Source organism: Macrotis lagotis, chromosome 2 (assembly GCF_037893015.1).
Source record: "Macrotis lagotis isolate mMagLag1 chromosome 2, bilby.v1.9.chrom.fasta, whole genome shotgun sequence".
NCBI lineage: Eukaryota > Metazoa > Chordata > Mammalia > Peramelemorphia > Peramelidae > Macrotis > Macrotis lagotis.
Genome location: NC_133659.1, coordinates 245,958,133 through 245,982,245, shown reverse-complemented (window position 1 = coordinate 245,982,245; position 24,113 = coordinate 245,958,133). Strand labels below are relative to the sequence as shown.

General features: G+C 37.2%; 3 protein-coding genes across 3 annotated transcripts; 1 reads left to right on the top strand and 2 right to left on the bottom strand.

Annotated features, from left to right (window-relative positions):
• Positions 1–1,418: 1,418 nt before the first annotated feature.
• On the bottom strand, positions 1,419–1,868 carry LOC141514651 (histone H4). Its single transcript, XM_074225629.1, has one exon. The coding sequence runs from the start codon at positions 1,822–1,824 to the stop codon at positions 1,513–1,515; it is 312 nt and encodes a 103-aa protein (XP_074081730.1). The 5' UTR covers positions 1,825–1,868; the 3' UTR covers positions 1,419–1,512.
• An 11,453-nt stretch (positions 1,869–13,321) lies between these two features.
• On the top strand, positions 13,322–14,475 carry LOC141514649 (histone H1.3-like). The gene has a single exon (XM_074225627.1). It carries the CDS (start codon positions 13,390–13,392, stop codon positions 14,053–14,055), a length of 666 nt encoding a protein of 221 aa, XP_074081728.1. The 5' UTR covers positions 13,322–13,389; the 3' UTR covers positions 14,056–14,475.
• Positions 14,476–23,545: 9,070 nt separating this feature from the next.
• On the bottom strand, positions 23,546–23,907 carry LOC141514650 (small ribosomal subunit protein eS27-like). Its single transcript, XM_074225628.1, has one exon. The coding sequence runs from the start codon at positions 23,905–23,907 to the stop codon at positions 23,653–23,655; it is 255 nt and encodes an 84-aa protein (XP_074081729.1). The 3' UTR covers positions 23,546–23,652.
• Positions 23,908–24,113: the final 206 nt, after the last annotated feature.

The following is a 24,113-nucleotide window of genomic DNA, read 5'->3' as shown; positions in this document are numbered from 1 at the left end:
GGACCAAGCCTTAATTATTATAAATACATGGCATACTTCTACTCTTCAATGCCTACTACCAAAAATTCAATGAAAGAACAAAATTGTTGTAGGGATCAAATAAAATGGTATTTGTAAAACCCCTGGAATGTTGTAGTAGGGGTAGGAGTACAAGGTTGGTGGAGTGATGGATGTTTGATGATAGTGGTAGTAGTAAAATGCATGTAATACTTGCTATATGCTAGACACAATCACTTTACAATTATCTCATTTTATCCTATCAATCCTGACAAGTAGGTGCAATTATCCCTATTTTACAGATGAGGAAGCTGAGGCAAATGAGTTAGATGCTGTCAAAGATGCTGTCAATGCTTATTCTTATTTTGTCACAAATATTAACTCTGTTCCAAGTACAATTTTGCCAGAAACAATTGTTTTTAATATTAATTTAAAGAGATAGTTGGGTGTCACAATGGGATATTAAGCCTTGTAGTCAAGAAGGTCTTGAGTTAAAATTTCTTGGCCAAATTATTTTTAGCCTGTTTCCCCATTAGTAAACTAAGAAAAATAATAGTGTTTACTTTCATCGTTCTTGTGAGGACTAAATGAGATAATTGCTCTAAAGTGTTTTATAAGGGCAAAACTAGATGGTGTAGTGAATAGAGCACTGGTCCAAGTCAGGATGACCTGAGTTCAAATCCAACCTCAGACACTTAAAAATTGCCTAGCTTTGTGACCTTGTGCAAAGTCACTCTTAACGGCCTTAAATAAAAATTTTTAAAGTGTTTTGTAAAATGTGCATACCCCTTGATCCAGCAATACCATTACTGGGTCCTAGACCCTGAAGAGATGATGAAAAAGGGTAAAAACATCACTTCTACAAAAATATTCATAGCAGCCCCGCTTGTGGTAGCAAAGAATTGGAAATTAAGTGAATGCCCTTCAATTGGGGAATGGCCTAACAAACTGGTATATGCCATGGAACACTATTGCGGAAGCATTTGAACTCAGGTCCTCCACTACGCCACCTAGCAGCACCCTAGACTAAGAAACCTTAAATAAGAAAAACTCAGTCAAAAAAATTTCATTCTACTTCAGTAGAACAACTCCTTGCCAAAAATTTAAAATTTCCTCATGTACCACTCTCCATCCCAATGCTCTTTAGGAATCAACGGACTTCCACCCCAAAGTAACTAGTTTGTTTTTTTTTTCAAGGTAATGAGCTAAGTGGCTTGCCCTATGCAACAGTTAAGTGTCTAAGGCCGGTCCCAAGGCCGGTGCTCTCTCCACTGTGCCACCTAACCGCCCCCTTTTGTACTTTTTGACCCGAGATTACTCACCGAAGGTTAAGCTACATTTACTAGACTTCCCAACTTGTAAGTCTTTCGAGAAAACTGAAAATCTTGGAAACTTAGTAAAACAGCTCTTTATAAGAAAAAGTGGTGGCCCTTAAAAGAGCCTTAGGAAAAGATCTGGGGCAGGGAAGGGGTGGGGGAACAGGGAAGGGGAGTGTTTCAACGGCCAGCCGCCCACTCAACCACCGAAGCCGTAGAGCGTGCGGCCCTGGCGTTTGAGCGCGTACACCACGTCCATGGCCGTGACCGTCTTCCTCTTGGCGTGCTCGGTGTAGGTGACGGCGTCGCGGATCACGTTCTCCAAGAAGACCTTGAGCACTCCGCGGGTCTCTTCGTAGATGAGCCCCGAGATACGCTTCACGCCGCCGCGGCGGGCCAGACGGCGGATGGCGGGCTTGGTGATGCCCTGGATGTTATCCCGCAGCACCTTCCTGTGCCTCTTGGCACCACCCTTGCCCAAACCTTTGCCTCCTTTACCGCGCCCAGACATGGCAAAAGAGCAATAAAGCAAAGCTCGAGAAATGAGCTCTCAATCCGGCAAGAGAGCTTTATATTATCCTATGCGGACCTATTTGAAAACTGAAAGGGATGGCCGGGGGTGGGGGGAAGTGGAGCAGGAGGGAGGGAAAAACTGCCGAAGTCTCCGCCCTTTGCTACCTAGTATTAGTCCCCTTAGACGAAGTATAGGAAAACGTGACCAATAGAATTTGAGCACCATATTTCGTATTTCTCCCTTTCCGACTGCTTTTTGCCAAAAGAAGCTGTTGATTGGTACAACATTCCAATCCTCATTTTTGCTTAACTCAGAGAAATGCTGAATATTTATTAGACTACTTGCATTAAATCGAAAATATCTTGTTTTTTCAGGTTTTCCAAGCTAAGTCGAATGTGATTAAGAACAAAACAAAAAACCATAATTTAAAATATTCATATCAAGAACAATGCATAAACTTTCTCAGTTCTGTGCTGTAAGAAGTGGTTGCATTATGATTTGGTTTTACTCGTGTTCTTTGCTGCAAGGAAGGGAGCTATGACAGAACGGTTAGGAGGTATACTAGGTTGCAAAGTCATTTCAGGCAGGAATCATATTTTTTATGTAAATTACATATGAAATTTTTGTGTACCTCCAACTATGCTGTTCTGCTCATAGTATTTAATAATGTTTGCCAAATTCTCTTAAAAACATGTAAAAAATAAACTTGTACAATTTAGCTGAAATATACTATTTCCCACTCTGATCAAAACAATCAAATATTTAAGTGGGTACTGTATAACCAGCACTGTGGGAGGCTCTGGAAACACAAAAGCAAAACCTAAATATCCCTGTAATAAAGGAGCTTACATTCTGTTGAGACAACATGTACATTTTTAATTATACACAAAAATCAGACTGGAGAACTAACTTAGGGGAATTCACAGAATTGTGCTAAGATGCTTGTCTTAAGCACAGATTCTCACACTTGAAAAGCAAGACCCATTTGGTTGAACAATGTCACATCCTTTTGGCACTCTCCTAAAAATCATGAACCTTTTATCAAAATATTTTTAAATGCATAAATTAGAAAAAAAGGGGGAACAAGCATTTCTAGAACAGGGACCTTGTGTCAAGCACTGTGTTAAATGCCTTTAAAAAATTATTTCATTTGATCCTGACATCCACCCTTCAGGGTAGCCCTTATTATTATTCCCATTTTATAGAAGAGACAATTGAATTAAAGGTTCGATGACTTGTCTAAGATCATACAGATATTAAGTTTAACTGGTTTTCCTGTCCAGAAGCCCAGTGGAGGACTGAGTTCAAATAAGTCCTCAGACACTTAATTCTTACTTAGCTGTGTGACCTTGGGCAAGTCACAACCCTATTGCCTTGCCAAAAAAACAAAAATTCCAGTTCCAGAGATCCAATGGAAGGAAACAATAGAGGTAGTTCAGTGAGTGATATAGACCTATGCTTTGGTAGTAATGCTTGTGCAGCTTTGAAGATCAACTGGAATGGGGGAGACTGGAAAGACAACTAGTAGAATGTTGCAATAACACCTGCAAAAGGTAATGAGAACCTGTGCTAGCCTAGTAGTCATGTGACTAAAAAGAGAAAAAATATGGAAGTAATATCTTCAGGAAATGGCAAATAATATGTGTAAGGGAGAATAAAATTTTAAAATTGATTCTTATATTTCTATCCTGGGTAGCTAGAAGATTGATGGTGCCCTGTTCAGAAATAAGGGGTTTATGAAAAAGTTAGATGGGCATGAGAGGAATGAATAAAAAATTCCATTTGGGGCATGTTGAATTTGAAATCCCTATAGGACATTCAGTTTGAAATAAGAGAGTCAATCAAAATAAGGATTAAGAAACATTATTTGATTCACTGTGATGGGGAGCAGGTAAAAAAATATGGAAGTCAAAAACTTACAAAAAGATGAATATTAGGGATAGCTGGGTGGTGTAGTACATGGAGTCAGGAGAATCTGAGTTCAAATTCTACCTCAGACATTTAATAATTGCCTAGCTGTGCAACCTTGGCTAAGTAACTTAGCCCTGTTGCCTTAAATAAATAAATTTTTTTTAAAAATTTAAGAAGATAAATGTTGGGGCCAGCTAGGTGACGTAATGGATAGAGCACCAGCCCTGGAGTCAGGAGTACCTGAGTTCAGATTAAACCTCAGACACTTATTACCTAGCTGTGTGGCCTTGGGCAAGCCACTTAACCCCATCACCTTACAAAAACCTAAAAAAAAAAATTTTTTTAAAGGTAAATGTTGAACACTATCTTTGCACATAATTAGAAAAAGATCTCAGCAAAAGACTTCCTTTTTTTTTTCAGTAAAATATGAGATGAAGTTCTCTCCAATAAAAGGGTAAGAAAGTGTATTGTCAGGAAGTCAGAGTAAAGGAAGCTGATTCAAATAGACATTAAAATTTAAAATCAGTGTAACTTATTCATGTTAACCAATTCTCCTTCTGGCTAAGTGTAAGGTTCAAATACCTTCTTAGTATATATCATCCAGATATTTCTATTACAATTATTTCATTTAAAGAATCATTGGTAATATGTTTAGCCTATTTAGTATACCCATCATGTTTCTTTATTGATCTTTGTATCAAATACAGTTTTGACTCAATAAATTAGCTACATTGTGATTGGTAGTCTTATAAGCATCATCTAAAGAAGTTTGGGGACCTCAGGGAACAGATACCTGAAAATCCCCAAATTCAATTTGTTCTGTGTTCTTTGTCCAGTTCAATTCTGCATCAAATTCATTGCCTATTTGTGGTTTTTGCCCAAAACATTTTTCTGTTGAAACTTTCAATTCTAATTATAAACAAGAGACATTGTTCATCCACTTGGTTTTTCCTATTCTAATTGTTCAATAGAATTTCCTCATTATGGAAGCTATTTGATATTGTATAATTAAATGCAATCAGTACTATGTCAATCTACAAACACAAACATCTAGATCTTTACCATCTACAGGGAAATTGCTCTTCCATTTAGACCATAGGCTAGACATCTTTCATGACAATAGCAAACAACCTCCAGTAAATTTATTTCTATATATTATGCTTTTATTTGAAATTCACAGAACTGTACAAAGTTAATTAATTTATCTTTCAAGAAATCTTTTAGGATATTAGCATATATATATAGATAACTATAGTAAAAGATGTTCTCATAAAATGCAAGAAGAACTAATATAGGTCATTTTGTTTCTCTCTCTGATAGAAAATGGAACATTTTGACCCAAAACTATTAGAATGCCAAGATATTGAGAGGACTCTTAAATCCAGACATGGTATATTGACAGAATCAATTGTTCCCAATTTTTTGAATAGGAACACACTTCAAAATTAGAAGAATCCATTGATGGTTTAGTTTCTGGATGTTACTAAACCAATATAAAGCAATGTCAAATCAACTTTAGAAACTTATTGGCTATATGGCCTGAACTAAACCTCTGGCTGCTTAAGTTTCCTCATCAATAAAATGGGTTAATAAGAGCACCTTCCTCATCAATAAAATGGCTTAATAAGAGCACCTACCTCCTAGTGTTGTCATGAGAATAAGATAAGATAATGTGTATAAGTACTTTACAAACTTTAAAATACTATATAAATGCTTATCATCATCAACATTATTATCATACTCAAGCTAAAGTCTTGATAGCATGTGGCTATGTTGTTTTAATCCCTTTAGTTGAAACAATTAAAAATAGCAATCTAAAATTCTTATGATAATCTATTAGTATTTGCATAAAAAATTATTCCAGTGGATGATTTTGTGATGTCCAGTGAGCTTCTTCTTTGGCTAGTGAATTTTCTTGTTTTATATAAATAAATATTCTCTTATAATCATTTTAGGACATCTAAATATGTGCTAATTGATCAACCAAAAATAGATATTCCTACTTAAACCTTTTTGTTTTTGAGTTTCATTATTTTTTCTTGAATTTAAATATTTTCCTTTATTGTCAAAAAATAACAATAATAAATTGTATTCAGATACATACAACTGCCTAAATTGGAAATGTATACTTTATTGGATATCATTTCATCATTGTGATGTTTCTAATAGACCTTTACAACCTGTATTTTTCTTATTATCACAGAAGCTTTGTGCAGTATGCTAGAAGTTTTTCTCTAGATACGTGGGTACTGCTGCTACAGTCTAACAAGCCATCTTTCATTTCTTCTTATTTTCATTCCTTTTTACCAGACATGTCTTTGATGATAGTTTATGTAATTCTTATGATTATACTCCACATTCATGTCCAACACATCACTGCAAATATAGTGCAGACCATTTATGTCCTATATACTCCTCTCCATTGCATTGTGAGTCACTGATAATCTTGAACTTTCAATAACTGCTGTATTCTATAATTCACAACTATATAGCACAGGGAGTATATTGGTTGGGAAAAAAGATAGACTTTTGATTCAGGAAGCAGAATAGTAACACATAATCACAGTTATGCATATATGATATCTTCCCCCATCCCTTTCTTCTTCTCCAATTCTAGGTTCATTTCATTGTCTAGTAAAATAACTTTTAAAAAACTCAATGAGTGTTTGGATATTCACTTTTGAGCGATTATTTATTTCCCTGAGGAGGTCCACTGGAATTTCTAGGCCTTGATGTAGTCAGCACATCATTGTTCACCAATGGAACCATCTAAACGATTTTATTTTCTATAGGATATTCTTCCATTTGGATTTTTGTAGGACACATTTCATGACTAATTTTAACCCGTTTGACAGGAGCATAAGCAGTAAATAACTGAATGAACTTAAAGGAAGAATCTACTCTTTGAGAGCTGGACTATGTTTCCTAGATAGGTGCCAACTTACTTAGCAATTGAATCCTGCCACCAGATGAGATTTTATTTTATCAGGATGACATATTTCTATCTGCAGCTCAGATCTACAATACTTGGATTATGAAAATGTAAGCTCTTTGAGAATCATTCAAGAAGATAAATTTTGAAACTCTGGCCTCATCCTTTATCTTTGTTAATCTGTCCTGATTTATTCCTGATTACCCTTTTACACAAGCATCTATAAATAATCCTTATACAATGATTTTCATCCATCTAGAAATTTTGTGATGTTAACATAAAAACGAGTGACACTTTGCCAGAGTAATGCCTTTGAGATCGCATTTTGCTCTGCTTGGTAGCTCTGTGGTATAGTAGAATACAGCACCAAGTCTGGAATCAGAACTATTCAAATCCAGCCTCAGACATTTACTAACTGTAGCCCTGGGTTAAGTTGCTTAACCCTGTTTGTCTGTGACCTCATCTGTAAAATGAGCTGAAGAAGGAATTGGCAAACAACTCCATTATTTTTGCCAAGGAACGCCCAAATGGAATCATGAAGAATGAGACAGGACTGAACAACAGCAAATCTGCTTTACTGAGTGAAATCCTTTGCAATCAACCATCAATAAAAATGGGATCTTGTACACTATGAATCTGAGTTGGTTGTATGGAAGCAGAGATGTATCCTGATGGAGAAAAATGTTTGTGCAGGATTGCCTGTTCCATTCTCATATTTTCATTGAGTATACTCTAGATGCATGAGAGACCATTCTCTTAGAAATAAGAAATTACCATCCATGGTGGTAATAATAACACCTTTGGTTTTTCCCCCAGTTATTCAGTATCTTCCCCTTCTTCCAGGTATCTTAAAAATTGAGCTCATTGTTTTCTAAATTATCACCTCAAATGCAGCTATTCTTCTAGTATTTATTTTCTTAAATTCCATTTCTGCTTCTTCATATAACATATCAGGTACTGAGATATTAGAATGTTACTATTTCTACTGTCATAAGTAGTAATAAGTACATATCAAGTACCACCAGATTTCTTCCACTTTGTGTCAATTTCTCATCATTCCAATTTTATCAGTAAGTGCTTTTGTGATAATTTTGGCTAAGGTGACTCTCATACCTGACCTTCTATAGACTCCCACTTTCACCTCTACTATTTTTGTTATTAAATGTGGTAAGGTTAAATGTGGTAATTTTCCATCATAGTCAACATTTAAATTTTTTTATCATGAATTAGAAAGTCATCTATAAACAAGAAAATTTTCACATATTCAGAGCAAATGTCACGTGAAACCATAAATCTGTTATATAGAGCTTTTTTCAAAACACATTTTATCATGGCAGTTCAAACATTGTCCTCTTCTGAATTTCAAATCTCTTCTGTATTTTAAAGAATTTTTAAAAACATTTTGTTTTTACATCACATAAGTCACCTCATATTAAAGAATATAACAAAGGAGGAAAAAAAGAGGAAAAAAATCAGCAAACCACATCAATGCATCAAAAAAATCTGACTATATGCAACTTTTCACACCATAGATTCTCCCATTTGATCTCTTTGGTTTCTGAAACCTAAACCATGTTTTCTAGTACTTTTTAGAATCTAATGGTTTATGAATTCTTTCGCATTGAAATAACAAAGGATCAGTGTGTATACAATGGTGTAGATTTGAAGGATATTGTGGTATTTACCATGTAATTTTTCTGTCTCCATCATAAACAGTGTGGTACACACAGGAATACAGATATAGGTATATAAGGTACAATTGTCTTTATGGTAGTCTTTTGGACTATGTTCCTCAGGAGTTGCAAAGCAAGATAAACAAATGTCACCTGAAATTATACTTCCTGCTCAAGGATAATATAAATTCCATTAATTTCTTGTTATTCAGTCATTTTTCCATTGAATTTGATTCTTTATCACCCCATGTTTGCCATTTATTTCTCTGATTTATTTTACAAATGTGGAAAACAAAGCAGAGTTAAGTGACTTGCCCAGGATCACACAACTAGTAATGTCTAAGGCCACATATGAATTCATGAAGATGAATCTTCCTGATGCTAGGCCTTGACACTTTATCCACTTTGCCTCCTAGCTGCCCATTGCATTGGTAAAAGCCTTCAATTTAGGGGGGAAGGAAAACTTTGGCGGAAATTCTGTAGTAAAGTCCCCTACAATTATGACTATTATTAACCAACATAAGGTTTATTTAAAAACAAAAATCCTCCCTTGAGGTCATTAGAGTACAATTTAAGAAAAAGATTATATCATAGCAGGCTATATTTTGAAACTTTTCATGGTTACCTTATAGGAATTAGTAAAAACAAGGCTATTTTATTTTTTAAAAACACATGAAGTTAGTTCTATGGAATTTAGAAACAGAACAAAGTAAAATCTTGTATTTGTAAGACACTTTTGCCCACCAGCATTATCCATTATATAATCTCTAATTATCACATCTCTACTTTGTTAGATCTGTGATCTAGTTTATGTGAGTACTTAACACTAGTGGCTAAGAATTCAATCATTTTGCCTTCTCATCCTGTTCAACACTTATCCATATCCTCCTGTAAATTTCCTTCATAGAGTCTGCCCCACCTACTTGAACCTTTCATTATATCTCTTGACAGTGTATAATAACTGGTGAACCACGAAGACTGCTGTCCATTGCTTATCTTTTGATGCTATATGATCTGTTCTGTCACTTTTGGGGATTCCATTTGTGCCACCTTTTCTTCATAGTATCTTATATTTACTCTGTACTTTTCCTTTTCCCTTTGAATAATGCAAAAATTTAAATCTCCAGAGAGTGATATTCCAAAAAACATCTATACATGTCATCACCAAAAGAATAGTGTTGTTAAATAAATGTTGCTATTAAAAAAAGATAAAGATCTGTTTAAAGATAATGTTGCTCCAAGATCCTTTGGTTATTAATATTAAAAAAGGTAAAAATCATGGAGACAAGTAAAGCAAGTAACAATTCTGCTAGGGACCAGGCACTGGGCTGAACTCTAGGGACATAAATATAGAATGACACCATTTCTCCCCTCTGGGGGAGGCAGTATGAGTGGAAAGGGAACTAGATTCTGAGTTAGGAAGATGTGAATTTGAATTTAATCCTAGGCATTTCACTAGTTTGGTGAACCTGGACAAGTCACTTTAATACCCCTGTGTTTTAGTTTCCTCAGCTATAAAATGGCTGAGTTTGACTGGATACTATTCTCTTCAACTCTAAACTTATGATCTTACTAGCACATAGAAACAAATACAAAAGTAATTTGAGCAAAGGGGAAGGAAGAGGTTTTAGAAAGGCCCCCTGAAGACATAGCACTGAGCTGAACTTTGAAAGAAATTAAAGACTGGAAGAGGCAGAGGTAAAAAGGATGGACATTGGAGCCAGAGGGAGGGTAAGGCTAGACAAAGACATGGGGATGGGGTATTGAATGAAAAATTGAAAGAAGGCTTAAAATACAGGTGATGTGTAATAAACCTGGAGTTGAATTGTGGTGTACTTTGGCAAACAAGGAAATTTGTGTTATGTCCTAGAGGTAACAGGGAGTCACTGGAACTTTTTGAGTAGGGAAATGTTATAATCAAATTTATGAATTAGGTGTATCACTTTGCCAGCTACATGAAGTCTGAGTGGGGAGAATCTAGAGGGAAGGTGAACAATTAGGAGGCAACAGATAATAAGGATATGAACTCAGATGGTGGTTATATGTATAGAGAGAAGAAAAAACATGAAAAAAATATTACAGAGATAATATATATAAGACTTGGAAAAATATTAAGTAAATATATGGGAGTGTGGAAAATTGATAAATTGAAGATAATTTTGAGGTAGAAAATCTGGATCACTGTAAGAATGGTGATACCATTGACATACATATGGAGCTTATCAAAGGTTTTTTACTCAAATGATGAAGAATGCCCAGTTAAGAGAATAAATAGATGGTATATTCTTTCTAGATAGTGAATTCCCTTTGATACTTATGTTTTTAGAAGACAATGTACAAACTGTATCAAGTCTAGAACAATGCAATGCCTTTATAATCATTTCAAGGGTGTTTTGACTAATTATCCACAAGGAGAAAAAAACCAAGTGGTTAAAGAAAGTCTAGCCTAGACTAGTCTGGCCTCGTTATATAGTTAAAAGGAATCACAAGACTGGTCTATTCATGCATATATTTTGTTTAAATACTAATGACAAATGGGGAACTGGTCCCAGAATTGAACAAGAGGAAAAGCAGGATGGAATTACATTTGAAAAAAGACATAGGGGGCAACTAGGTGGCCCAGTGAATAGAGCACTGGCCCTGGAGTTAGGACGACTTGAGTTCATATCTGTTCAGCTGTGTGACCTTGGGTATGTCACTTAACCCCATTGCTTTGCAAAAATAAAAAAACACACAAAGTACATAGAGGTTGTAATCTATATCTAAAAAATACTTATACCATTATTAAATTAATGAATCGAAACTTATATTCCCCAATCAGGATTCGTGTAGTTTCACGTCAATGAAGTTGTTCATAGAGTGATATTCCCCTCAAAAGAGGACATTTATCAATCATCTTAAAAGCCAGGTGTTATATTATGTTTGTATATATATATATATAGGTTTTATATTTGCACATACACACATATATACAGTTCTAGGGAAAGAGCTCCAGGGACTTGACATTCATAGTATTTTCCTGGCTGTTTAACATGAATTATTTATCTTGAATTGAAATTGAATAATTTTAATTATTTTGAAAAATACATATATATATGGAGTGAGTTCTGTGTAATTTCAGGCAGCAGTCCTTTCAAAATATGTGAAAGAATTATTCATATATTCTCACCACATTGCAAAATTTTTCCAACAAAAGATGTTTGTTGAATTGGCAAACTGTTTTGTTTGAAAAAAATATCAAGATCCAATTAGCCCATCAATAACTATTCATTAAGTGCCTAATGTAATGTGTAATAGTATGTAATAGTCACTGTGCTAGGTAGTGTGGATACAAAGAGAAAAATCCAAGAGCTGGTACTTCTGAGTTTACATCCTCTTACTGGAAATTGCATACAAATATATACAAAATAAAGGTAAGGTAAGTTGGAGGAAGTTAATATCAGAAGACTGGGTCTCAGAACCCTCCTAGACTTCATATAAGTGGCAATATTTTAATTATGTTTTGAAGAATGTTAAAAATCCTCAGAAGAGAGGAATACTTTCCAGACATAAAAAAAAAATAGAGATAAATGTTTTGTTAGGAGGAACCTACAAAGGAGTAGTTTTGTTGGAGTGTATAGTTCACAAAAAAAGAGTACTACTTAATAAGGAAGGAAAAGTAGGTTGGAGTGAGGTTGTGAAGTATTTATGCCAAAGGAGTTTTAGTGATAATAAAGGTAATAAGGTCTTAGAAACAATAAGAAGCAACTCTATGACAAATAGGAGATGATTTCATATTTCCATAATTGAATTTACTTTAAAATTTATAATTAGTGATTTGTATTTTTCATTTCTAGTCATCAATCATTTACAGTATTTGTGTCCATAAAAATCATAGTTTAATATCATATAGTATCATGTTTTCCAGTCTTCCAATATTTATAAACAATAAATATGAGAGAATAAAGGTAAATCAGGATGTTCTTACCATCAAAAACAATACATAATTCACTTTCATTAGTATTTTAGCTTCTACCTCTCTCTACCCATATATTCTCCTTTTCCCCAAAACCAAGGAACATTTTAATAGCTTAGTAATATCTTTGTAAATTCAGTCTACTGTAGAGGTCAAAGTGTTCCCAGGAATTTATCACCTTCTGATACCCATGAAAAAGAAAAAAACAAAAAAAAACACAAAAATCTACTTTTGTCTTAGCTTTCTCCTAATAAAGAAAGGCAGAATCTTCTACCCCGGGAATTGGTGAAAGGAAATTCTGGACCAGAAAATAATGTTTGCTCTCTTTACTCTAAAGAAGTAGCAGCCCCGCCCCCATCCAAGAAACCAAAGATTTTGCTAAAGTATTTAACTTCCTGAACCAAATTTTACACCCGGATCCCCATGTCCCACTAGACCCCTTCCCCCTAAATTGTGATTTTCTCCTTATATCCCAAAATAACTTCGTGTAATGACTACAGAATCAAATCGTTGCCCCAGTCGCCAATTCCCACTATTCCATTTACAGAAATCGTGGGAGAGCCTGTGTTACTTCCCCCGCGGAGAAACGGAATTTTTGTGTAAATGATGATAAAAATAACTTGTTTTTTGTGCAAATGAGAAGCCAAGTATATGATGAACAATCCCAGGGAGAAAGAACTTTCAGGAGTAAAGGGACGAATTTGTATTTTAGAGAAAAAACAAGAAGTTGACTCGATTTCACCTGAATTTTGCTCAGAGTTACGTGTGTTTGGAAAGGCTGCTGGTGTAATATTTGAGACTACAGAGAAAAAAGAAGAGGGACCTGAAGCCTGAGACGTCTCCACTTATTTTCCGATTGAAACCGCGTGATTCCATACAGGGAATTTTTATAATTTTCCCCTTTTTTGAAGTGTAACAAACACAACTCCTCTTCAGAGCTGAGACACTGTCCCTGCCAGGGAGGCGAGCTGGGCAGCGCACCAATCACAAAGCAGCTCCTCTCTATATATACCCCCGGCCCTGCTAGCACTGCTATATTGACACTGTGGGTTCTACAGCATTTTTTACTGTAATTATCTAGGTTTGCTACTATGTCTGAGACTGCTCCTGCCGCTCCGGCTACTCCAGCTCCAGCAGAGAAGACACCTGTGAAGAAGAAGGCTAAGAAGCCGACGGGTTCTGCAGGAGCGCGGCGAAAGGCATCTGGGCCCCCGGTGTCTGAGCTGATCACCAAGGCCGTGGCCGCCTCCAATGAGCGCAGTGGCGTGTCCCTGGCTGCCCTCAAGAAGGCGCTGGCGGCCGCCGGCTACGATGTGGAGAAGAACAACAGCCGCATCAAGCTGGGGCTCAAAAGCCTGGTGAACAAAGGCACCCTAGTGCAGACCAAGGGGACCGGCGCTTCGGGCTCCTTCAAGCTCAACAAGAAGACTCCTGCGGGGGAAGGCAAAGGCAAGGCTAAGAAATCGGCCTCCGGCAAGGCGAAGAAGTCAGCAGGGGCTGCTAAGAAAGCCAAAAAGACCACGGGGGCGGCCACGAAGAAGACCTTAAAGAAGACCCCCAAGAAAGCTAAGAAACCAACGGCAGCGGCGGGGGCCAAAAAGACAGCCAAGAGCCCGAAGAAAGCTAAAGCTGCTAAACCCAAGAAGGCGGCGAAAAGCCCTGCGAAGGCTAAAGCCGTGAAGCCCAAGGCAGCGAAGGCAAAGGTGACCAAACCCAAAACAGCCAAGCCCAAGAAGGCGGCGCCAAAAAAGAAGTAGGTCTCCGCGGGAACTTCCAACACCTCAAAGGCTCTTTTCAGAGCCACCCATAGACCTCAGTGAAAAGAGCTCAATACGTATGTTTCGGGGCCCTGCAACCTTAATTAAGCGTTTTGCACAATGGTTTGGGGAGGGGGAAGGGAAAGGAGGGTTGGCTTATGAAATCGGCCTTGGCATTTTACCTGTAGAGAAAGTGGGGGAAACGATATCTTCAGTACCTCCTCATCTTTGTTCCTATTCCTGATCAATTCTAATACTTGCATGGTCTTAATGGAACAGCTCTTGCTGTTTCTTATTATTTAGTTGTACCGGATATCCTGCGGCGCCATGGTGCCGGACCAATTGTAAAGCCCGGGGAGACTTGCCAGGCTGATCCCAACCTTCAGCTGATGCAGCCTCCCTATAAACAGGAACTCAATAAAACTTCAAAAAAAAAAAAGTTGTTTGTTTAAATGACAAGTCTTAGTTACTGAAATAGATTAGTGCTGATTGGCTTAAATCGGTTCTCAAAGCGTGGTCTGCAGACCCCTGGGAGTCTCCCGAGGGCTGACTCAAGGGCATCCCTGAGGTCAACTCCGCACTGTCCTGTTTGTCACGTTTTCGTTTTCTATGGCCATGTCAGTAGATGGGAAGGAAACTTTTTAAATAAAATTTGCTTGAGGTCTGCAATGTCTAAAGTAGTAAAAGGGCCAAAAAGTTATGAGAACCGCTGAGGTAGAGTAACATTCAAAAGTCCCGCGCCTCGAATAAATTGGTTTGTTATTCAACCTTACGCAGCCTTGAATTCTGGACAATTTGATTGGAAAAAATGAGTCCCTACACACTCCCACTTGCTCCTACTGGTTATAAATGTAGTTTCTTTCTCTCATTCTTGAGCATTCACATTCTGTGCATGAAGTGCACACATGTAGTTATTGTTTTAGTTCCGGGAAAGCAACTTTCAGCACCTGGACTCCAAGGACAGTTTCTATCTTTTTTTTTTAGGTTCAAGCCGCAAAACGTATTGTTTCTGAGTTCTGTCAGTTTTCACTAATAGAATTCCTTTTCCAAACAACACTTTACAAACCAACCTGTGATAACTAACACAGGGTCTATATATAATTTTCAAGTTTTTCCATTTACAGTTTCGTCCTTAAAATTTTTCTGAGGCGAGTCTGAACGAAAGAATTGAAAAGTCAAATAAATATACCTCGAAAATTATATATAAACACCCTTACGAATGCAACTAACCTGAGATCTTTTCAGCTACTTCTGGATACACCACCATCCCCGACTCCTGCCAGCCCAAAGTTGGCCTTTCTGGAAAATTCTTTATAAAGTCATACTAAGGAATCCAGTGTCTAAAATAATTGTGGCCTCTGAAATGCTTTATATTTAGTTTGAAATTTCGTTTATTTAAGAAAAGGGAAGGCCAAGGAAACTTGTTTCGATTTGCTGAAAGTGGATGATTCTGAAGGGTGTTTCAGTGCTTTCCTGACACCACAATAATTTTGTCCCTCACGAGCTTCCCTAGGTCTTTTGGGCTATATGTCTGTTTTGGAGCAAGAGGAAGACCTGGTTTCTTTGCAATGCTCCTGATGTAGCTTTATGGGTATTTAGTTAGCTAGCCACTTCACATGTGAAATTTATATCGTGTGGTCCTATCTTTACTCTCCCCCCCCCCCCATTTCCATTTTACAGACGAGATAGAGTCCAAAGAGCTTGGGGAAAAATTATTTGAGCAAAGTTTTACACATATATGTAAAACACTTGTGACTGAGGTAAAAAAAAAATCTCATTCTTGATACATGAAAAAAAATCCACTATGAAGCTAGAAATGGAAAGTCACAGACTGCATATGTGTTTCTCTCTTGGCTTTGTGCTAGCCAGTTTTAAGACTAGTCTTTTGGCTCCTCTTCCGGAAGCAGGCTGGGCTAAACCAAACTAGAATAGATCCAGGATGTGTCCTAGGGGTTATACCGGCATCCAGGTCAACTAGTTACATCCTAAGAAGGAAGCAAAAAGGGTATCATTTTTGTTAAATAACCAACTTGTCAAACTGTTTAGCCATTGGTCAAAAATAGCATTCTGACAGTTTTAGCCAATCACAAGGTAGATCTAAAATCTCAGTATTTAAATATGAGATCTTCCCACTTCTTCAGTCAAGTTTCAGTAATCAGGGGCTAAAATACTTTATTTGTATAGGAAACCTATAAATAATCCTCACCTGATATGTATGTTTATTATTTTTTTTAATTATTGAGATTAGATTGTGTTAGTACACCTCGAGCAGAATTCTTTCTAGCCCAAGATTCAAAGAAGGAAGTAAATTAGGTAAGCAATAATGTTGTTTTCTGTTAAGTCCACAAAAATGCAGCTGAAGATACACCTGGTCTCTCCAGCCCAACTTGGAACATTATTAATTCATTTTAAATAACGTTTTCTTTTATATCTAAGGGAGTGAGCTGGGTATCATTTCTTCAGAATCCAGATGGCCTTGTGACTGTTTTTGTTTGGGGAGTTGAAGTAAATTATGTTGGAGGGCACCAAGTATACAATTCTCCAAAAATTACCCCAGGGCCCCTACAATTAAAGAGTCCTTCAAAACACTCTTCCAATCTCAGTTCCTTTAATTACATTGTATAATTAATATTAGTTTCTTGTCAGTTATTTTGTATTGAACTTAGTATAGTCATTGATTCTAACAAGCAATTTATAATAATTCATAATTTCTTCCCTCTTATAACCTTTCTGGATTACAAAGAAAATATGATTTAAATACTCCACAGGCAAAAGTTTGTATTTAGAACCTAATGTTTTAAATTCCCCTTCCTAAAACATACATGAAACATATCCCAAAGAATACTTGTGTTTTTGGAAGTATCCAGCAGCAGCATGAATGTGACTGAGACTCAAAGCATTTCGGCCACTAACTCTCTGTTATTCTGAGCAAATCACCCTCTAGGAGCCTCAGTTTCCTCATTTAAGTAAAGGGGTTTGACAAGATGATCTCTGAAGTCCCTTTTATCCTTAAATCTAGGATCTTGAGTTCAATGTTTAAAAATCATCCCTGTTTACATAACGATTGATTGATTGATTTGATTAGTGCTTCACTGGCCCATTTTTGTTTGTATAACCTGCTATCTGAAGGAAAAGAGGAAAATAAGAGGAAAATTGAATAAAAGGTATTACAGGGGACTGGCTCTCAGACATGGTTTTCTTCTCCAGCATTTTCATCAAACTTTTGGAATTCATTTCTCCACTCCAATGTGCAGTAATTAAATTTTAGGGGTCATGTAGGTGGCACAGTGGATAGAGTACTGGTCCTGGAGTCAGGAGGACCTGAGTTCAGATATGAACTTAGACACTTAATTACCTAGCTGTGTGACCTTGGGCAAGTCACAACACCACTGCCTTGCCCAAAAAAATGGTTATCTTATGTAGTTTTGAGACATTTCTGTCTTTAGATATCTTAAAAACACTTGCCCGTATTCGTGATCTTGATTTGAGAAGTCTGGATGGGGGGGAGGGCAGAAGGATGGAAGAGAGATGAAGAGGTTTCAGCCTTCAGGAGAAAAAAACCTCAATACTCCCAACAAATACTATTCTGGTTTCTCATTTTTTTTTTTATAATACTATACCAATCTCTTTTGGTGCCCCCCCCTCAAAATACATCAAAGAATCATAGAATGTTAGATCTGGAACATTTTTCCTAATCTCCTCATTTCCCTGATCAGGAAGATTTAAACAACTCACCTATAGCCATGCAGCCAATTGGATGATTCTAGTGTCTGCTCTGCCACTGACTCCTAGTGATCTTTCATGTGCCATATCTGCAAAAATCCTATATTGACTTCTATTCTCATGAAGGTATATTGTTGGGGGGAGGGATGAAAGAATGAAAAAAAAAGTATTAAGTGCTTACTTGCAAAGAACTAGACTAAAAACTATGCCTACAAAGAGAAAAGCAAAACAGTTTCTTCTCTGGAGGAATTCTCACATTCAAATGAAGAAAACTACAGGTTTGTATGAATTATGGATGTATAAACATACATTCATATTTGTAGTTTCAGATGAAAGTTCTTAAACAGAAACATCATCATCTTAAGAGTATATCAGCAAAGTACAACATAAATTTCTCTACTTGTAACATTTACACTGTTAAAATTGTCATTTTTCTGATGTTTAATTCTTCAATAGTAATTAGAAAATGGAGGTAAAATTTTTTCTTTTCTGGGTAATTGTAGCTGTAGCAATTGTAGAAGCAGTTACCAGACTGCATTTCCACAGGAGTTGCTTCCCAGAATGATAGCTGCAGACACTAGTAATGGCATTGCTATTTTCCAAAGCTGTTGAATCATCAGGGTCTGAAATATGATAGTAAAGGTGGTAGTGATTTGACTTGACTGGCACGTACTACCTCCTGTCTCTCCTTTGGGGTTGCCTGCTGTGTGAGTGGCAATTTGGTAGCAACTGATTCAGGTAGCTGGCCCCTTCTCTATAGGAATTGCTTCCCCAAATGAGACCTCTTGGAAGTTGGACTGAAAGCAATATTTATGGTTTCAGGGGGTGCTGCCATTTCTGGAATTCTTATATTTATCTGCCACTTTGTGTCAGTGGGTCAACAATTGCTATTGGTAGTAGTGAAGAAGTTAAATTCCTTCTCCAAAATGATTTTTCTTCTCTTGATGACTGTGGGGACTGGACTGGGAGCAGGTCTGATACTTTGATGTGGAGAATTAGTACTGTTATTCCAAAGGTTTCATGGGTTCAGGGTTGTGGCCTGCCTCCAGTAGAATCTGTGGGGAGAAGATGGTCAATGTGGTGGTAGTGGTGGTTTGATTTTCCCATTAAATGGTGTCTCTTGTAGCTCCCTTAGTATTCCCTGTTGCATCTGCTAAGTTGACTTGTCTCTCCTTTTAATAAAACTCTCTTCAGAAAGGAAGACAAAGATGATGCTCAGGAATAAAATGTCAATCTGAAACTATTGTGTAACCTAAAGACAAAAAGTGAATCAACTTAATTGTACCACCATACAAACTAGCTGGCATAAAGTCTGGTAATGGTACTTGGGCATCATCACACAACTCTTTGTATGTGTATATAACAAAGTGCATAAGAGAGAGTCCTAGATGATGTCTAAGAATAGGGAAAATATCTAATGAAAAAGATTGACAGTTATCCAATATAAGCTTCAGAAAGAGAAAAAACATGTTTAGAAAAGAACAACACTTTCTTTGAATACTCTGAAAATTGAAAAAGTCAAAAAGCACCTTCACCATAAGAAAAAGCTATATTAAGTGAGCTGTTCTGAATAGACAGAAATAATATGATAAGGAAGTCATAGATCAAGACTTGAATTTCTCTTTCTTCCAGGAAGAGTATGGATCATCTGGGAATCTTGATACACACATATATATATACAAAAACACAGCTCTAATCCTAAATTCCCAATCTCTTGAAACCTCTAACAATGTGGTTTTCCATAAAAGGTTTTTGGTCTTTTCCATTGCAATACCCACCCTTACAATAGTGCTTCTTTTCCTTTTTCAAGGAAAAATACTGAAAAAAAATAGTTGAATGCAAACAATTCATAAACAAGAATATTTCTAAAATACAGAGACATGATACAATAATCCATCACTCATACTCTCCTGAAAGTTAAAAATAACTTTATAGGACTGCTGAAATATAGATTTCACTTTCATCTTTACAAACTCTAGAACTCCTATGTAATCAGGGGCTGGCTAGGTGTTTGTCTTTTAAGTTGTAATACCCTTTTATCAGTGGGACTTCTCCCACTATAAGAATTGCCTCCACTTAACCCCATTGTCTAGCAAAAAAAAAAATAATTACTTCCCTTTAGGCATCTAATTGTTAACTCAGAAATTTTCACAACAAGGTCAATGACAGGCCCAGAAATAGACATTTCTCAGGATTACAAACATTGACCTATGTTCAGGGGAGAAAAAAAATAGAAGACTGCCAAAAGTTTAGAATCAATTTTTTTCAATTATTCAATTTCAATTAAAAAATTCAACTGAATTTTCAAAATTCAAAATTTTTTCAAAAATTCTCCAATGAGTCTTTGTGGTTGGGGTTTCTCTTGATGAAATACTGGAGTGGTTCACCATTTCCTTCTCTTACTCATGTTTCAGATGAGGATACTGAGAGAAACAGGGTTAAATGACTTGCCCAGGATTGTACTAAGACCAAATCCTCCATGAGTCACCTAGATCTTAACTCTATGGCAAATAATTTTCAATATGACCAAACAGAAATTTCTGCATTATTTCTTTCTTTGGTGGGACAATGGGGTTAAATGGGTTGTCCAAGGTCATACAGCTAGTAAGTATCAAGCTCATTTTACATGGCAGGCATATTCAGAATATCAGGAACTTTTCCTGATGACCTTCCCTCCCTTCACAAACTAATCACTTCAGAAGATTCATGACATTCTGTTAGAATGTGAATGGTAAAGTCTCCAGATGTCTGCCAAACCAGATAGACATCCTCTTTGTCCTACAAAGGGGAAGACATAAATTACTTACAAGGGAGAGCCAGCACAGTTGAACTCCAGTTTATAATAAAGAAGTCAATGTTCTAATCCCCTACAAAAATCTAAACTGATTTCCAATTATGTATCAGAGGCTACCACTGCAACTTCTATTTTATTGCAACAAAAATTTTAAATGAGAAAATAAATGTCATATATCACTCAAGAAATTTCCAATTTAGTAATGTGAAAAGACATATAGGTATATTGTTCCAGGAAAACATCAACACTAACAGACTACTAGTAGAGCTGTGAAATAGTCCAAATATTTTAGATAATAATTGGAAATCATAAGAAAAAAGTGACAAAATTATTGACACCCTTTGATCTCATTCAACATCTAAAGAAAGTTAAATGTTCAAGGGAAAGCCTCATGTATAGTAAAATATCAATATATAGAATTATTTCCCTCTGAATGTGATAGCAAAAACTTGGAAGCAAAGTAGGTACTCAATGATTTCCAAATAACTTAGTAAATGTGGTATATAATGAAATGTTGTTCTGCCAAAAGAAAGGATGTGAATGACATTGTAAGTGAAAAGATAAGCAAAAGAAAACCTAATAGTGTGTTGTTATGATCATCATTGGTCCAGGGAGAAGAGAGAAGTATTTTCTTTTGTCCTGAAGGAAGGGAACTATGGATATAATCTCAAGCTTGATTGTAGTGTTATTTGGTTTAGTTTAGTCTAGTTTAGTTGTTTAGGTGTTTTTCTCTGTTAAAGTTGAGGAAGAGGTATATCCAGAAATAACTATGATATAAAAAGTAAAGGTAGCAATTTTAAAGAACGTATAGATATAGCCATGATGCAAGAAAGTATGTGGGGGAGGGGTGGAGCCAAGATGGCGACAAGAGAGGATCCTGTCTTAGGCACGCTCTCTCTCATAAAACTTTAATAAACTAAGGACTCTATCTAAATTTTCGAGAGACAGAACCCACAGAGGGACCCAGTGAGGCAGTTCTCCTACTCAAGGTAACCTGGAAAAGAGCAGAAAGGCTCTGCTCCCCTGGGTTGGAGGGGTGGCCCACCAGAGCAAAAGAACTTCAGCCTCCTGGAGGCAGCCCCAGGGTGCTGGGAGCCACAGCTCATTGCAGCAGGGGAGTTTCTTGATTTACGCCCCGGGGAACAACAGGCACAACTTGGGGGATCAGCGGGGGACCTCTGCCACAGCGAACATGTGAAGCCCAGACCTCAAGACACACAGAAAGCAGTGTGGCCAAGGCAGTCCAGATCCAGGAAACAGAAGCAGGCAGAGCGGGTAAGCAGGAACCCCCAGGGCATGAGCTCATTGATCCTAAGGAGGGTAGTGAAAAGAGAGAGAGAGACTGCTGAACTCTGTCCTCTGCCCCTAGATCAGAATGCTGGGGTTCTGACCACATTCAGATCCTGATCGCAGTCTAGGCCCACCCCCACCTCAGCCCCATGGCAGAGGGGGGCACTTATGGTCATTCACAGACCAGAAGGGAGGACAGAGCCTCACACACTGAGGTCCTTGTGGGAGTGTCCCAAAAACTCACGAAACACCCCAAAACCAGGTTTAGGATGGGAAAATGAGCAAGCAGAGGAAAAAAGAGGAACACCATTGAGAAATATTTTGCCTATAAGCCCAAGAAGGATCAAAATACTCAGTCTGAAGATGAGGAAGCACAAGCTCCTGCATCTAAAGACTCCAAGAAAAACAGAAATTGGGCTCAGGCTATGACAGAGCTCAAAAAAGACTTTGAAAATCAAATGAGGGAGTTGGAAAAAAAACTGGGAAAAGAAATGAAACAGATGCAGGAAAAACATGAAAATGAAGTCAGTAGCTTAGTCAAAGAAATCCAAAAAAATGCTGAAGAAAATAGCATGCTAAAAACCAGCTTAGGTCAAATGGATAAAACAGTTCAAAAAGTTATTGAGGAGAAGAATGCTTTAAAGAGCAGACTTGTCTAGATGGAAAAAGAGATAAGAAAGCTCTCTGAGGAAAATAAATCCTTCAGACAAGGAATAGAACTCAGGGAGATTGCTGAATTTACTAGAAAACAGGACTCAATACTTCAAAACCAAAAGAATGAAAAATTAGAAGAAAATGTGAAACATCTCATTCAAAAAACAACTTATAAGGAAAACAGACTTAGGAAAGATAATTTAAAAATTATTGGAATACCTGAAAGCCATGATCAGGAAAAGAGCCTTGACATCATTTTCAAAGAATTACTACAGGAAAATTGTCCTGATATCCTAGAAGCTGGGGGCAAAATAGAGGTGGAGAGAATCCACCCATCCCCCAAAGAAAGAGATCCCAAAAACCAACCCCCAGGAATATTATTAGCCAAGTTCCAGAACTCCCAAGTCAAAGAGAAAATATTACAAGCAGCCAGAAGGACACAATTCAAATACCGTGGAGCTGCAATCAGGATCTCACAGGACTTAGCAGCAACTGCAGTAAAAGCTCGTAGGGCTTGGAATATAATATACCAGAAGGCAAAAGAGCTTAGAATGCAACCGAGAATCAACTACCCAGCAAAACTGAATGTCCTCCACTTAGTAATTACCTAGTGGTGTGGCCTTGGGCAAGCCACTTAATCCTATTGCCTTGAAAAATCTAAAAAAAAAAAAAAAACCTGAATGTCCTCTTCCAGGGAAAAAGATGGACTTTCAATGAACCAGAGGAATTTCAAATATTCCTGTTGGAATGGCCAGAGCTGAACAGAAGGTTTGATCTTCAAATACAGGACTCAGGTGAAGCATAGAGATTGGAAGGGAAGGGGAAAATATGAGGGACTTAATGATGATGAACTGCATGTATTCCTGCATAGAAAAATGACACTGATAATACTCATATGAACCTTCTCAGTTAATAGAGCAGGTAGAGGGAGCTTTTATAGTTGAAGCACAGGAGAAAGCTGAATTCAAAGATAAAATATGGAGTAAAAATGGAGTCAATAGAAAAAAAGGGAAATGTAATGGGAGAAAGAAAAAGGAGAGGGGGAATACGCCAAGATATTTCATATAATAAGATTTTTATTTTTTTATCAAATTTCTTTTATATTTTACAGTTCCTCATTCATCTTGATTCAGTTATTAGTGCTGCTTCCGTCTGAAGGAGCATCCTTCTGCAAGTCTTGCCTTTCCTCCAGTGGGCTGACAGAGCACAGTGGAGCATCCGACACAGAGAACCACTGTCTGTGCCTGGCTGAAGACCGTGGTGATTTTATAGCACCCGGGGCACTTTACGTCCATGAAATAGGAATTGGGGCTCTGCACCAGGTGTTTCTTCTTGTGCCTCTGCTTCTCCTCCTCAGGAGAGGGGTACAGGAGGTCTTTAGTGAGAGGCATGTTGGCGTGGAGAGATCTTTACCACCGGAAAGATTTTAATTACAATGATATGGAAGGGGGGGAGGAGAGGTGGCTAGGAGAGGAAACAGCATATATACTCAATGGGGTATATATATCTGGAGTAAGAAGGAGGGGAGTGGACGGGGGAAGGGGTGGGGATATGAATGAAGGAGGAGAGGATGGACCATGGCAAGGAGAGTGGTCAA